Source organism: Hippopotamus amphibius, chromosome 4, assembly GCF_030028045.1.
Source record: "Hippopotamus amphibius kiboko isolate mHipAmp2 chromosome 4, mHipAmp2.hap2, whole genome shotgun sequence".
NCBI lineage: Eukaryota > Metazoa > Chordata > Mammalia > Artiodactyla > Hippopotamidae > Hippopotamus > Hippopotamus amphibius.
Window position 1 is genome coordinate 185,027,490 of NC_080189.1, and position 13,822 is coordinate 185,041,311.

Here is a 13,822-nt window from a genome sequence, read left to right on the forward strand (position 1 = left end):
AGAAATACTACGTTAAAAGCAAGTTGCAAAAGGATGCAAATAGCATCATACTGTTATTTTTATACAAATGAAAGACAACACTAAATTATGTAATGTTTAGGAGTCATAGGTATGTGGTTAAACTATCGAAAAAAGCAAGGGGATAATAAACACAAAATTCGGTGTGGGACTCACGCCTGGGGAACGGAGGGGGCAGGGACTCTTGGAGCAGGACAGCCGCGTGGCTGTCGATTTATTTCCAAAGCTGAGGGATGGTTTCCTGGGTGTACATTTCATTATTAGGCTTCAAAGCATCTGTATTCTTTGTTTGTGTTCATGTATTAAAAATGGAAACAAAACAAAACAACCCAAGCCAGAGGATCAGAATGGAGATTGGTCCCTCTGAGAGATTTAAGAGAAATTCTGAAAGGGCTGCCCCAGTTCCAGATATAAAGCTCATTCACTGAGATGTTGGGTGAACCCAGGAGCCAGACATTAGGAGGAACAGAATTTCAGGGCAGGGAGAGGATGGTCAGTCCTCTCTGCCCCCAGGTGGTCTGCCGCCTCTGCCTCCGATTCCGCTTCTCTAGAAAGGCAGTCGTGAAGCTTGCCTCGCGCGATACTTGCCCTGGGGGTTGAAGGGGAGTAGAGATGGAGCACTGTGTGCAGCACGTGGAGTGTGTGCTCAGCGGGGTGTGTACTCCTGAGGGTGCCTTAGGGTGCGCGAGGCAGAGACCCTGTCCTCTGTGGCCTCAGGGATGGCCATGGACGGTTCAGTGACCAGAAAACACTGTAGAAAAGGGCTCAAAGAAGAATCAGTCTTGTTTTGCCTCAGTCCAGAAACTCTTGGTAGAGTTAATATCAGGGGTTGACAGCTAGCACTTTAAATCAGTCCGTTTCTCTTTCTTTCTTTCCTCCTTTTTCTCTTGTAATTTCAGCACTGGGAAATTTGGTGCTTGTTTTATACCAGGACTTTGTAAGCAAAGCGATCTAACCTTGTACGCATCACGGCCTGGGCTCCGGCTGTGGAAAGCTGACATCCATGGGACTGTTCAGGCCACATTTATCTTAAAAGATGTGTTTGCTGGAGGAGTCAAGCCTTTCGAGCTTTACCCGCGCCTGGAATCCTCTGACAGGGGAAGTTGCGGCTCACCCGAGAAACACCTGGGCCTTGTTTCATGTTTCTTTCAAGAAGGCTGGGTGTTGAGTTGGAATGAGTATAGTATTTACCTTCTAGACACCGTCAACCAGGTAAGTAAAGTGATCGTACCACATCTTTGGTGTCTAGAGGAGAGAGAATGTTTACGGACTGTACTGCTCCATTTCTCAGATGATAGAAGGAACAGCGTTGATTCTAATGCTTTGCTTTTTTCCATTGGGCCAGTCAGGGAAGCCAAATGAAGGTTTGGTTGTTTTTGTAGATTTGAAAAAATATTTGGTTTAAATATTCATAGGCCTGTCCCCTGCTAAGAAAGTGTGTGTGTGTGTGTTATTTAAGTGCAAAATTAAACTTGTTGTTTATAATTTCTTTGTATCATGTGTTTTCTGACTGCCCAAATTACTCATTACCAAATGAGTGTATTAAATGAGAATGCAGTCATGACAGAAACGGTATGGTAGGGACTCGCTCCCTAAGGCGTCCCCAGGGCAGTGCTGAGTAGGGCAGGGGGCTCCTTCTCTAGCACTCTTTCCACCCTGTTCTTTTATCCTTATTTCTCCTACCCAAATGGGACCACATTGTTTTGCCATTTTTTTCCGCTTTATTACTTAATGGTGTATTTGGATAACTTTCCATCGTAATTTTTTTTCCCCAGCATTATTAAATCATGGTAGGAAACAATTTCTGTTTAAATCAGGGTGATAAGAGATTATTGACAATAGAGATGGATTTAGGAATTAAAAAAAAAACTGTTTAGTTTCTGTTTATTCTTAAGAGCAGAGTTTTTGCTCTTTTGTAATTTCCCCACCTCACTCCCACCCCCGTCCTGCTCATATTCTTCCTTCGTGAAGGTGGGAGGCCTCTGACAGACACCCTTTTCTTTACAAGCAGAGCTTCGCTGTACAAATCACATGAACGGAAAATGAAATTCCTCTGCACTGTGTTGAAGGCTTCTTAATGACTATTATCAGCCAGGCCTGGTACTGCTGGTTTAGTAGAAAGAAAAACTGGCCTTTTTCTTCTTCCTGGAAGATTCTGGTCTGGTTCTACCTCTGACCAGGGATCTCTCCTCTGCCTGGCTTGGCTCCCTTACCTGGAACATGGGGAGGAGACGAGTGAGGTGGGTTAGGGGATCACCAAGGTGTCTTTTAGCCCTGAGTTTGTTTCTTTTCTTAAGGAACATTTTGAAAGACATTTTTGTATTCTTCCCCAGGTGTAGAGAACACAGCTTTTCTTCTTTCTCTGGGTACTCTTTGAACTTACTGTGCACTCATTAATTGGTGGGGTCAAGATATGTTGTAATTGTACATCAGTTCCTCTCTTCTGAGCACTTACCCAGGGCTTTCTCCAGTAGGTATAATTAACTTCATTTTATAGGTGGAGAAGTGGAGACAGAGGGGCTGCTTGTGAGCAGACAGTCTGAGCACGGCAACACGATTGGAAGCTTTCAAACTACAGTCAGGATTATTTAAGAATCAACAAAGGACCTTGACTCATTTTCTCTTCTGTAATGAACTAGTCTCTTATTTGCACTGTTGACTGAGAAGTGAGAATTTTTTGTTTCAGTCAGTGTGGGCTCAGGGCTGTCCTGTGTTTTGTTTGCTGTCTGCTTTCAGATGACATGAGGGGAATCCTCCCTCCCTCATTTATTCCTTCAGAACCATGATTGCAGTACATACTAGTCTCTCCCACGGGAGTCTACACATTAGGGGACCTAGGCCTGACAGCACACATTCCAGCCCGAGAGAGACGTGCCGGGTGAGGGTTTGTATAAAGTGCTGTGAGCTCTGAAGAGTCCTGGGTATTGCCGAGGAGGGGAAGCTTGTCAGGGACTCTTCCCAAGGAGGTGGCACCTGAATCAAGTTGGAACTCTCCCAGTGAGCGAGGGTCAGGAAAAGAATTCAAGCAGAGGGATGGCTTCATGGAGGAGTAGGGCTGGGAGTTCGACTGGCCGATTGATGTATCTGAAGCTGGCCAGACAAGGGTGGTCAGGGAGCGTGGAGCAGGGCCAGGACCGGTTCAGAGAGCTGAGAGGCAGGGACAGACCACTCACTCCATCTCGTAAATTTACTGGTGGGGGTACGACTTAGTCACACATCTGTCAGATGTCACCTAACTTTGGATTGAATTACTCCAAGTTTCAGAAAGTCATGGTTGCAAAGAGCAGTAATTTGACTTATTTGGATTCCTACACATGCTTGTATGATGTGAACTATTACTATTGCCGGGTTTTGTGATTTTTTTTTTTTTTTTTTTTTTGAACAGGCCACAATTGCTGGTTTGGAAGGATCAGGTGATATCGTGTCTGTTTCCTGCACAGAAAATGAAATATTTTTCTTAAAGGGAGACAGAAACATTATAAGACTCTCAAGCAGGCCTGAAGGACCAGCAGCAATAGGTTTGTGTGTGTTATAGTGTCATCAAATGTATTTGTTATGAAATGTGTTTGTTACAAAATTTGTTATAAAATGTATATTATTGCAGTTTATAATGTATAAACATTACCATTTTTTTGGTTGTTAAGTGATTATAGCTTTATCTGAACAAGAAGGTATCAGAGGGTTTCCTTTGATTCTTAGAAGATGGTCTGTGATACTTTCCTTGGATATGACCCACTCTCAGGCCTCACGTTTGGTAGAGTTGCTTCCGTGGGTCTGGTGGGTGGGGAGTTTGGGCGAGTAGGAAGGAGAACTCGGCACACGCCTGACCGATCTCAGTCCAATACGCTGAGACAGCCTGTGGAATCGATGCATGAGATTTTAGAACATTTAACTGTCACCTGGGACACTTTGTAATTTTTTTTGCCCACACCCTGCGTCACGCAGAACGTCCCTGAGGAGGGACGGAACGCGCACCCCCTGCATTGGCAGCGGAGAGTCTTAACCACCAGACCACTGGGGACGTCCCTGGGACGCGTCGTTTTACTTTACCACAGCCCCTCCTTGCAGTGCGGGTGACTCCGTGCCGCTGACTGTCTTCGGGACGCCACACTTGAGCCTGAGCTCGGATGAGCAGGGACGCTCACTCTGCGCCCTGTGCACACGGCCCGGGACACGGCCCCCGCCTCCTCCCCCCTCGTCATCACTCAGTGGTCTCACGGTCTCCAGAGATGGCTCAGCACTCAGCTTTCAGGATCTTGTCCAACCCACCCTCCGGGCAGCCCCGTGTGGGAGTCCCAATGCCCGAGGCGAGGGCCGTGCCCACGTTCACCAGCGCCTCCGTGGGGCCTCTGAGGTTCACCGACCAGGCTGCCTTCCTCCCTGCGGCTGGAGTGGCCTTGGCCCTTCCTTGCTCGGCTGCGCCCTGTCCCACAACTGCCGCTTGGGTCTCCCCGACGAGGCCTGCCCTCCTCGGGCGCTGCCCCCTGCCCCCCACGCCCCTCCCCTCATCATGCAAGACCAGGTCGGTGTCGCTGCGCTTTTGGTACTTCTGATCACCTTGGTTGAGTCAGCCTCTCCTCACTGTGTTCCTGGTGGCCTTTTTCCTGCTGCTCCTTGACTTTAGAGTCATTGACTTACCACTCAGCTCACGAAAGAATAGACTTTTGATTGCAAGGCTCTCTTGACTCACCTTTGTGGCCCTAACGCAGCACAGGGTACGTAGAAGACGTGTTTGTTAGTGGTGTCCTCCTTTCACAGATTAGAGAATTGAGGATTGGGGCAGTGCGTGACAAGCCCCAAGTCACCGTTCAGATTTCTGCTTCAGCCACAGTTCCTCCCGCCTCACCAGGTGAGTCAGGAGGGCCACCCGGTTCCGTAGCTGTGGGCACGCTGCCGCTTCCGTGGGGTCTTTTGGCCACAGGGCCATCCTCAGTGTTTGTACGTGGACCAGCGCTAGTGAACGTCTGAGTGACTGCAAGAGAGGCAGCGGGGACCCGGGGCAGGCAGTGGGGTGCCCTCCCTCCAGCACAGGAGGGAGTGAGCTGCATGAGACGTGGCTTTTTATAACGTTAGAATACGAGGTATAGCTGCTCGCAGAATATAAAAAACAGCCTCATTTTAGCCAGATGTTTAGCCTCAAAAAGATGAAAATGAGTTACTAGCTGTCTTGGTCCTGAATTTATAATCTCCCAAGAAATGGTGAGAAAAGAGAGTGACTTACCTCTTAAGTGACCAGGGCAACTTGGGGTGAACGTCATTCCAGGGTCGTGACTTTCATAGAAAGGGAATGCGCTCCACTCTTGAGCCTCTGACGGGGGGCCTTAGCAGTGCAACCTGGGGCAGTGTCGCTCACAGGGGAGAAGTGACCTGGAGCCACGAGGCCGGTGGACTTGCTGCAGGCATGAAGATGCTCTGTATCTGCACTGCCCACACGTGGCCGCCGAGTACTTGAAATGTGCTGAGTACAACTGAGGAACTGGATTTTAAGTCTTGTTTCATTTTAATGAATTTGAATTTGAACAGCTGCATGGCTGGTGGCCACTGTATCAGACAGTGCAGCACCAAACCAGGATCTGCTTGTGGAATCTCGCGTGATCTGTGTGTCACTTCCTGCCCTGGGCTCACTCAGTAGCGGCCTGCTCTGTGTGTCCCCACTGTGCGCTCCAGAGCCTGCAGCTGCCCTCAGGCCCCCAGGCGAGGCAGGAATGCTTGCCCATCTGGGTGAGGGCCGTGTCTCCATACCTAGGATGCGTCTGGCATGCAGCAGGTACTCTAACAAAAGGATGGCTCGGTGGACCAAAATGGGCCCCAGCCCTGTGTTGAGGGTCCTGTGGCTGGAACCTCCTCGTGTCGTGTTGAGAGGAGGATGCGTCCATGGAGGTGGGGACAGAGCGCGCCAGGACCCACCATCCTGCTGTCAGTCCTGCTCTGCTCTCTGCCCTCACTCCATGCAGACTCCTGTAACGAATTTCTCTGTTTTGAGTTTGCGCTAGTGAAAAACTACCTTTCCCTCTTTGAACTTCAGGAAATTTTATTATAGGTACACGTGTGTTTTTCAAATGCCCTTGGAGTAGTTGTTTTCTTTGTTTCTGTTTTTTGGCTGTGCCACTGGACCCCTGGCAGTGAAAGCACTGATCTGAGTCCTAACCACTGGACCACCAGGGAATTCCCTCTAAGCCCTTTCCTGATAGGCATCTCTCCTTTATACATGTTTGTGAGTTGAAGTGAGAAATGCTCTATGATATTCCCTTACTTTGAGTTATTTACAGAAGACAGCTGCAGTGAGTTATTTTACAGATTTTGATGCATGAATTTCCTGGAGAACAAAAACCATTTGTTGGAACCTTTTGTACAGTTCTTTTAGTTTCGCTTTTTTCTCTGAATTCAGCAGGCTGGTATTGTTTAAGAGCACTCAGTCTTTCCCTCCGACAATCACAGTAAAACCGACTCTTCTTTTTCAGTGTGGGACGGTCTGGAGACGTCGGCATGCACAGAGCAGGTCCATGGGCAGCGTGCAGAGAAGCCGCCCGGGGCCACGCCTTCTGAGACGAGGCTCAGAGGCTCATCTGTGGCCAGCTCCGTGGCCAGTGAGCCCAGGAGCAGGAGCAGCTCGCTCAACTCCACTGACAGCGGCTCTGGGCCGCAGGCAGCCCCTGAGCTGGGCAAGGGCGACCAGCTCACCACGAAGAGATTCAGTGTGATCAGCTCAGAGGACTTCGACCAGGAGCTCGTTGTGAAGCCTCTCAAGGTGAAAAAGAAGAAGAGGAAGAAGAAGACAGGTACCATCCACAGCGGAGCACACACGGCCTCCTTCTGCCCATGTGGGGTCTTTGCCCAGACTCTCTGGGAAGGCTGCTCGCTGAGTGAGCGTTGCCCGTGCCCAGGAAAGCACAGAAAGCGAAGGCCTTTCCTCCTCGAAGGAATTTTACTGTGAAATATGTATACGTTCTACACACGTGTAGAACATTGAACTGTAGTGTAACACACCACCCTGCTTAACAGGTCTGGGTGTTACACTTTTCAATATCTCAATAAAAATGCTGCTTTATTCATATATATCATTTATTAGGCCAGAGACTCCATGAACCTGGAAGGAAAGTCATGGAACTCTTTAGATGGATCAGGTTGTGTTTAGTGTTGGGTTTGTCATCAGATACGGGTTTTTTTGTATCTGTTTTTTTGTGGCCACACCGCACAGCTTGCAGGATCTTAGTTCCCCAACCAGGGATTGAATCTGGGCCCTTGGCAGTGGAAGCACAGGGTCCTGACCACTGGGCCACCAGGGAAGTCCCCAGAGATGGGATTTAACATTGAATTTTTTTTAACTTTTACTCCTTGGTGCCTGCCCGGCCTCTCTAGCTAAGGATCACGGTGATATTGAAGGAAGATACTGTCAGATCCCCCGAAATTGGTCCGTGATCCATTTGCTCCTTTGTTAACATTTCTTAAAGGAGGCCTCGGAGCCCATCAGTGTGTACAGTATTTGCGTCCATTTAAAGCATCCCTGCATTGGGATAATTTGTACTTCAGAGATTTATCTTCACCAATTAAATATCCTTCATTTAAATTTTTTTTTTCTTAAGCCAAAATTTTGTTACTTAATCAATGTCTTACTATTTATGTAGAGTCATACCTGATCTCAAACATTCTTATTTTAAACAGAAGGCGGAAGCGGGACTGCTTGCCCCAGTTCCCTTGAGTCAACTCCCTGCTGGGAGTGTCCTGGCGACAGCCCCTGGTCCTTGAACACAGACCTGCTGTCCACGGCCTCGAGTCTGGGCAGCATCGTGGATCGGTCCAGCACAGGGTCTCCCGACAGGGAGAGCAACCTCAGTGGCGAGGCCAACGGGGTCCTACCGGAATACAGCGACTCCGAGGCCTTTAGTGTCCTGGAGGTGCCCCTCCCCGCCCCTGACTCACTGAAGGAAGAAAGGGGCGGAAGAACCGAAATCCCGCTATGTGAGGGCACGGGCGAGATACAGCCGCTCAGCGGGGTGTTGAGTTCACCCTGGCATCCGGGGGAGGATGCGAAAGGGAGTGGTGACAGCGCGGAACTCGAAGAGGAGCCTCGTCCTGCGGACGGTGGGCCGAATAGCAGGCAGTCACCCTGCCGAGAGCAGGGCAGCTCCGCGGAGGCCCGGGAGGTGGGGGGCCTGGAGCCTGATGACCCCCAGAGCACTTTTTCGGAAGCCCCCTTCTCAGACTCCCCCCTGGTGCCTTCCAGCCTCAGCTTGGCCCCCAGTGCTGAGTGGTGGCTTCCGGGGACCAGAGCTGACGAAGGCAGAGCCGAGGAGCCCAGTGAAGAGCAGGGCCTCCTAACACATGTGGGGGCCCCTGCCCACCTCGACTCCGGTCCCCGGCGTGCTGTTACGGATGATGACTTGGGCCAGAAAGCAGTGGCCGCTTCTGAGTGGGACTTGGGGTGTGCAGGAGGACGACTGCCTCCCTGGGTCTCTGCCTCGGCGGCCGGCACCTGTGAGCAGCCCTCACGGGACCAGGTGTTGACGTCCAGTGACGAGGAGGACATCTACGCCCACGGGCTGCCCTCCTCGTCCTCGGAGACGAGTGTGACGGAGCTGGGAGGGAGCCACTCCCTGCAGGACCTGCGCCCGCCAGGCGCCGACGAGCCTGGGCTGCTGAAGTCAGATCAGGTGCGTGCGTGCCTTTGTGAAGGGAAATCGTTGGCAAGCTATTTTTTTTGTTTATGCAGAGAAATTATATTCCCACTGTAAAACCTGTGAGCCAGATGTTTGCAAGTCTGAATTTGGGGGGATTTCCAGTGCAGAGATCTAGAGTGGCTTGGACTCCTGCTGACCTGTCATCCCTGCTCAGTCACCCGCTTAAGTGACAAAAGCAGCCTCTCGTTGTTGGTCCTGACCCAGCGGGGCCAGCCCAGCACGGGCACCTAGCGTTAGTCATCGCAGAGGATGGCTGGATTGGCCTGGGGGCTGCTCTGGAAAACCAGTGGGCAGAGGCCCGTCCCCTCGTGGAGGAGCAGGTGCTGAGCAGGCGGGAGGCCGGGACTCTCCCTCAAAGCCCCGTGTCTCCCTGACCTCCAGACAGCGGCGCCAAGGCGCCCCTGCACGCGGTGCAGAAACCAGGTTTCGAGTGTCTGGTTTCCTCGGTGGGGGTCTACCTAGCCTATGCAGTTAAGAGACGATTATTAGCTATTCTTGGTCGTTTAATATAAAAAAGTGGTTTTTAAAAAGTGTTTTTAAAAAAAGTTTTCCTTAGATGTGTTTGGTTTCAAAACTAACTGCATTGTAACCTTTCCTGCTAAGTGGACGTGAGGTGTGGGTTATACTTTGGAACTTACAGCCACGTGTGCTTTCCCCAGATGTGCCCCTGGGTTCTCTCCATCCTAATGCTGTGTGGCACTGGAGCAGCTCTCACTGTGTGCCAGGTGCCATGCTACGCGCTTCACTGGTTTAACTCATTCACTTCTCTAAGAACAGAACCCACGACCTAGGTGCTCCCGTTTCACAGGAGGAAGTGGAGAGTCAGATAGTTAAGTGGCTTTCACCAGGTCACATAGCAAGTGGGGCAGGGTGGCCCCAGGGCCCCCTCCCTCAAACCTCTGTGCTGTCTGTCCTGCCTTGAAAGTGAAACATCCTGCTTACTTGTTTTAAGACAAGATGCCCTTTCACTCAGTCTTCCATGCATTCACCCTTCCGCGAGTGCCTTCGGCTGCCAGGCTCTGCGTCGGGCTCTGGGGGCACTGCAGTGCCCTACAGGTGGTCGTGGGTCTCAGACTCCCAGGCATGTGTGCAGATCCTCCCTGCGGAGTGGGACTCGGGCGGTGGCGGTGGGCAGAGTGCATTAGCCAAGCAGCTGAGGCCTGTGGGCGTGGGTGGTTGGGATTCTAGGCTAGGACTTTAGAAAGTCCTGGATGGGAGGGCAGCTGGCACTTTGAGGACCTCCCTCTGCCTTCCCTGCCCCGCCCCCTCCAGATAGCTGGAAAGCCACATTTTGTTGGGTTGGGGGTGGGTAGGGCGTGTCCTGGTGAGCAGGGGTTTGGGCACCACGCTCTGTGAAGCAGTGAACGTCCGTATGTGGGTCCTTGTGCAAATACGTGGGTTTCTTTTGCAGTGTTGGAAAACTGTTAAAGTACACACTGTATTTAGCTTGGATTTTTAAAAGAACCCTAACATCTAAACCTTAGTCTACAAAATTCAGCCAGGCAGTGAATTGGCCAGATTTCCATGCACTGCGTGACGTGCTACATGTCCGACGAATGGATCAGTGCTTAAAGAAACGTGAGGAAAGCAAAGGTGGTGGCCGTGCCATTTCTCCTAGCACGTCTGTAATGATTAGCTGTACAAAAGATCGATTTGCATACAAGTGTGAAGTGAGGTTATCTTGTGGAATAAAACCAGATCCTTTGAATGTAAGCACTAGGTTAGGGAATAGGTCATAGCATTTGTGACAGTGTTATTCTGTGATCCAGGGCTGTTGTGGGGTCTTTGTAGGGGCAGCAGCTCCCATTTCACAGTGTTTCTGTTAGAGCAGGTCTAGAGATGGAGGGCCAGCTTGAGTGACTGCACAGTTTACTGATTGACTGCAGTACGGCACGCGCAGCGGTGTCCTCTGCGCGGAACTCAGCAGGTTCTGTCCTTGTTAGTTTGCAGAAAGCTGGATGGGTTACTCCGGGCCTGGCTACGGCATTCTCAGCTTGGCAGTCTCCGAGAAGTACATTTGGTGCCTGGACTACAAAGGCGGCCTGTTCTGCAGCGCGTTGCCGGGCGCTGGGCTGCGCTGGCAGAAGTTTGAAGATGCCGTCCAGCAGGTGGCAGTCTCGCCCTCAGGTTCGCCTCCCCGCTCCCTGCCCCCTGCCCCCTGCCCCAGGTGTAGATGCCCCAGCGCACAGGGACCAGTCCATTCAGCAGGCTTGCCTTTTCCCGCAGGTTTGAGGGGTTTTCTCCACAGAATGTGAATTGCTTCATTTGACATCAACTGAAAATAGTGTAATTGCAGTTCAGTTTTTGGTTTTTTGTTGATTGCAGTGGTAACACATGAACATATTTTGTAAGTTATACAAATAGCTTGCATTTTGAGGGTTTGGGTTTTTTTTTTTTAGAAATATTAACGTACAGATGCCTTCTAAAAATAAATGTTTCTATTCGTAGTGTTGCTGTAAAGCAACTGAGCTGATGACAGTGGGCCCGTGGATATGTTGGATAAGTGCAGGTTGTTTGGTTTCGTTCTTAGAAATTATGTTTTAATGAGCTGTGTATATGCTTTGGATGAATGATCTACTCCCCTGACTGTAAAAAAGAAAATGCATTCCTTCCTTTATGCGGTGCTCAGGCCATTTCCGGTGAGCTGGAGCAGACACCTCCTGGGTGGGGCTCTGCCTCGTGCGGAGCCCTTTGTGTGTTTGTCGCCATGCTGGCTGCTGTGCCTGTTTGGGGGGTGGGTGATAGAGCAGGAGTGTGCAGGCTCGCTTGCCGGGTGGTAGCTGGTTTGTTGGTAGCACGTTGGAGTGGAAGGCAGGCAGAGCTGGGCCTGTGACCTCCGCCCATCCTCTGTGCTTCGAGCTGGGTTTCCTCTAACTCTCCTGGTCTTTGTCACCATGGAAAATACTAGTTGTTAAGGGTTGTTTTGTTCTATCTCTTTACCTGTTTGAAAAATATTTCTCCTTAGAGACTAAGATAATACCCTGTTCTGTTAGCTGGCTTTATATAATTATGTGTTTTAATGCTTTTCCTCTCATTTACCTGTGGGTTCATCTTCCCACCATTTATAAACCATGGTCCTTTCCTGATTATATGGATTACTTTGTGTTTCCAAACCATTCAGGCCCGCGCTGCTCTAGTAGGAGCTCTGTCTCCACCCCAGTTGGTGCTCTGGCTGAGCCGTCCGCAGGGCCCCATCCAGGGTGGGCACTCTGGGGGCTGCGGGCCTGGCCAGCTGCCTCGGCCCCCTCAGCGCCCTGGGCCAGGCCCCTAGCCCAGCCCTCTGTGCTCTTGGTGACGCTGGTGGTTTCTTGCTCATTGGGCTCCACCTCCATAGACGGCCTTCCTGTCTGCCCTTCTCCTTCCCTCCCCATCGTCTACGTATCAGAATCCCTTTCTAAGTGGAAAAGGGACAGCCCAGCTTAAATGCTTCCTTTTCCTGCCTCACGCCCATTTGGCTGGTCCGGAGCTGGCCCTCTCCCTTTGAATTCCGGTAGGACTTTCAGCCTTTTTCAGGACACTGACTGTGTCGCTGGTCATCCGCTGGCACACCTGGCAGTGCTGGCGCTGCTGCTCTTCCGTGTGATGCGTGCCTCTGACGCCCGCTCTGTGTGCTGTGTCCTTGATACAGTCTCACCTCATGCCTTCCTAACAGCCCGTGCGGCGCAGACGATCCCATTTCACAGATGAGGAAGTGAAGCGTGGAGACATTGAGTGACATGACGCCCAAGCCACACGGCTGGGGGGTGGGGGTGGGGGTGGCGGGAGTTCAGACCTCGGCTCTTCCCCCAGTTGGGGTAGAAGCAGAAGGGGGTGTGTTGTAGAAGTCTCTCGTCCCCACAGCACCCAGAATGGAGTTTGGGGGGTAAAAATCCTCCGTATTTATTGGACAGTGAATAGAATTTTTATTTCCACAGGAGCCCTTCTCTGGAAGATCGAACAGAAATCTAACCGAGCCTTCGCTTGTGGAAAAGTGACCATCAAGGGGAAGCGTCACTGGTACGAAGCTCTGCCCCAGGCGGTGTTTGTGGCCCTGAGTGATGACACGGCCTGGATCATCAGGACAAATGGGGACCTGTACCTGCAGACAGGTAGCTGCGGGCAGCGCCCCCACGCCCGGCGGGTCTGGTGTGGCTGCGCTTTGGTAGCGACATGCTTAGCGACAGTGACCAAGAGGTTAGAAATCAGTTTAAATGAAAACACTTCTGGAAAGAGAGTATTTGCCACTGGAATCTGTTAGCAGTTTTCTGCTGCTGACTCACATTCAACCCAGGACCAATTTAGGGCAGGAATTAATAGGATTATTTAGTGAAGCACAGAAACAGAATCTTACTCTCCTTACGGCTCACCACTATGTGTCCTTTATCCTGCAACATCACATCCGAAGAGGAAAGAATAACAGAGAAATGACATTAGAATCATTTTTCTCTTTAATTTATGGCTGGAATTTTTCAGCAAGGTCAGAGCCCTGCTTCTATACGCTTGTTTACATGTGGGTCAGAGAACAGCGAAAAATAACTTGCTCTAAACAGCATTTTCTCTCGTCCTAGGAAGCTGCCCTGAGGGGAGCCTTTAGCTGCTGGAAGAGATACAGTGGGACTTGTTTATTAAAAATAAACTGTAATGAGAGTCAGTGTTTATGTACTGTCAGCAAAATGGGATATGGGTTTCCAAAAGCAGTGTGATTTACCAGGACCTGGAAATGATTACGGGGCAGGAGCTCTTTCTCAGTTGTCAACAGGCCATGTTGGATTTATGTAAAGATCGATCTTTCAACCATGTAATATTGCTGATTCCAAGAGAATGTTTTAATCTCTGTTGTGAACTGCCAGCCAGGGACGATTCTCTGAGATCGGAAGCCCTTGCACATCTGGCTCGCTCTCGGATATGGGAGAGCTGGCATCCCAGAAGCTCCTGCCTGAGCCTGGAGGTCAGCCTTGCCAGCTCTGGGCCATGTGCCGGCCTGGTCTCTCCAGCCTGCTTCCTGTGTCTCCCTTGAAAGTGAAAAATAGCTGGAAAGACATGCACGTCCAACTTCCAGTGGCATCTGAGTTTCATTCCTGCTGGGGAAACGGTGTTTCTGGCTTGGGGGGTGAGGAGGGCCTTAGGAATCACCCGGTCTGCGGTGG

General features: G+C 50.7%; 1 protein-coding gene across 6 annotated transcripts in view; it reads left to right on the top strand.

The window, feature by feature from the left end:
* The window catches only part of TECPR2 (tectonin beta-propeller repeat containing 2), a 93,632-nt gene that overhangs the window by 38,107 nt on the left and 41,703 nt on the right, over positions 1 to 13,822 (top strand). For all 6 annotated transcript variants that reach the window (XR_009053094.1, XR_009053095.1, XM_057730654.1 and 3 more), the window contains 6 exons: positions 918 to 1,230; positions 3,404 to 3,536; positions 6,480 to 6,797; positions 7,681 to 8,669; positions 10,640 to 10,823; positions 12,611 to 12,784. Coding sequence is in view for 4 of the 6 variants with exons in the window: in XM_057730654.1 (XP_057586637.1) it covers positions 918 to 1,230; positions 3,404 to 3,536; positions 6,480 to 6,797; positions 7,681 to 8,669; positions 10,640 to 10,823; positions 12,611 to 12,784 (2,111 nt within the window). In the remaining 2 variants the exon portion in view is untranslated. The remainder of the gene's footprint in view (positions 1 to 917; positions 1,231 to 3,403; positions 3,537 to 6,479; positions 6,798 to 7,680; positions 8,670 to 10,639; positions 10,824 to 12,610; positions 12,785 to 13,822) is intronic.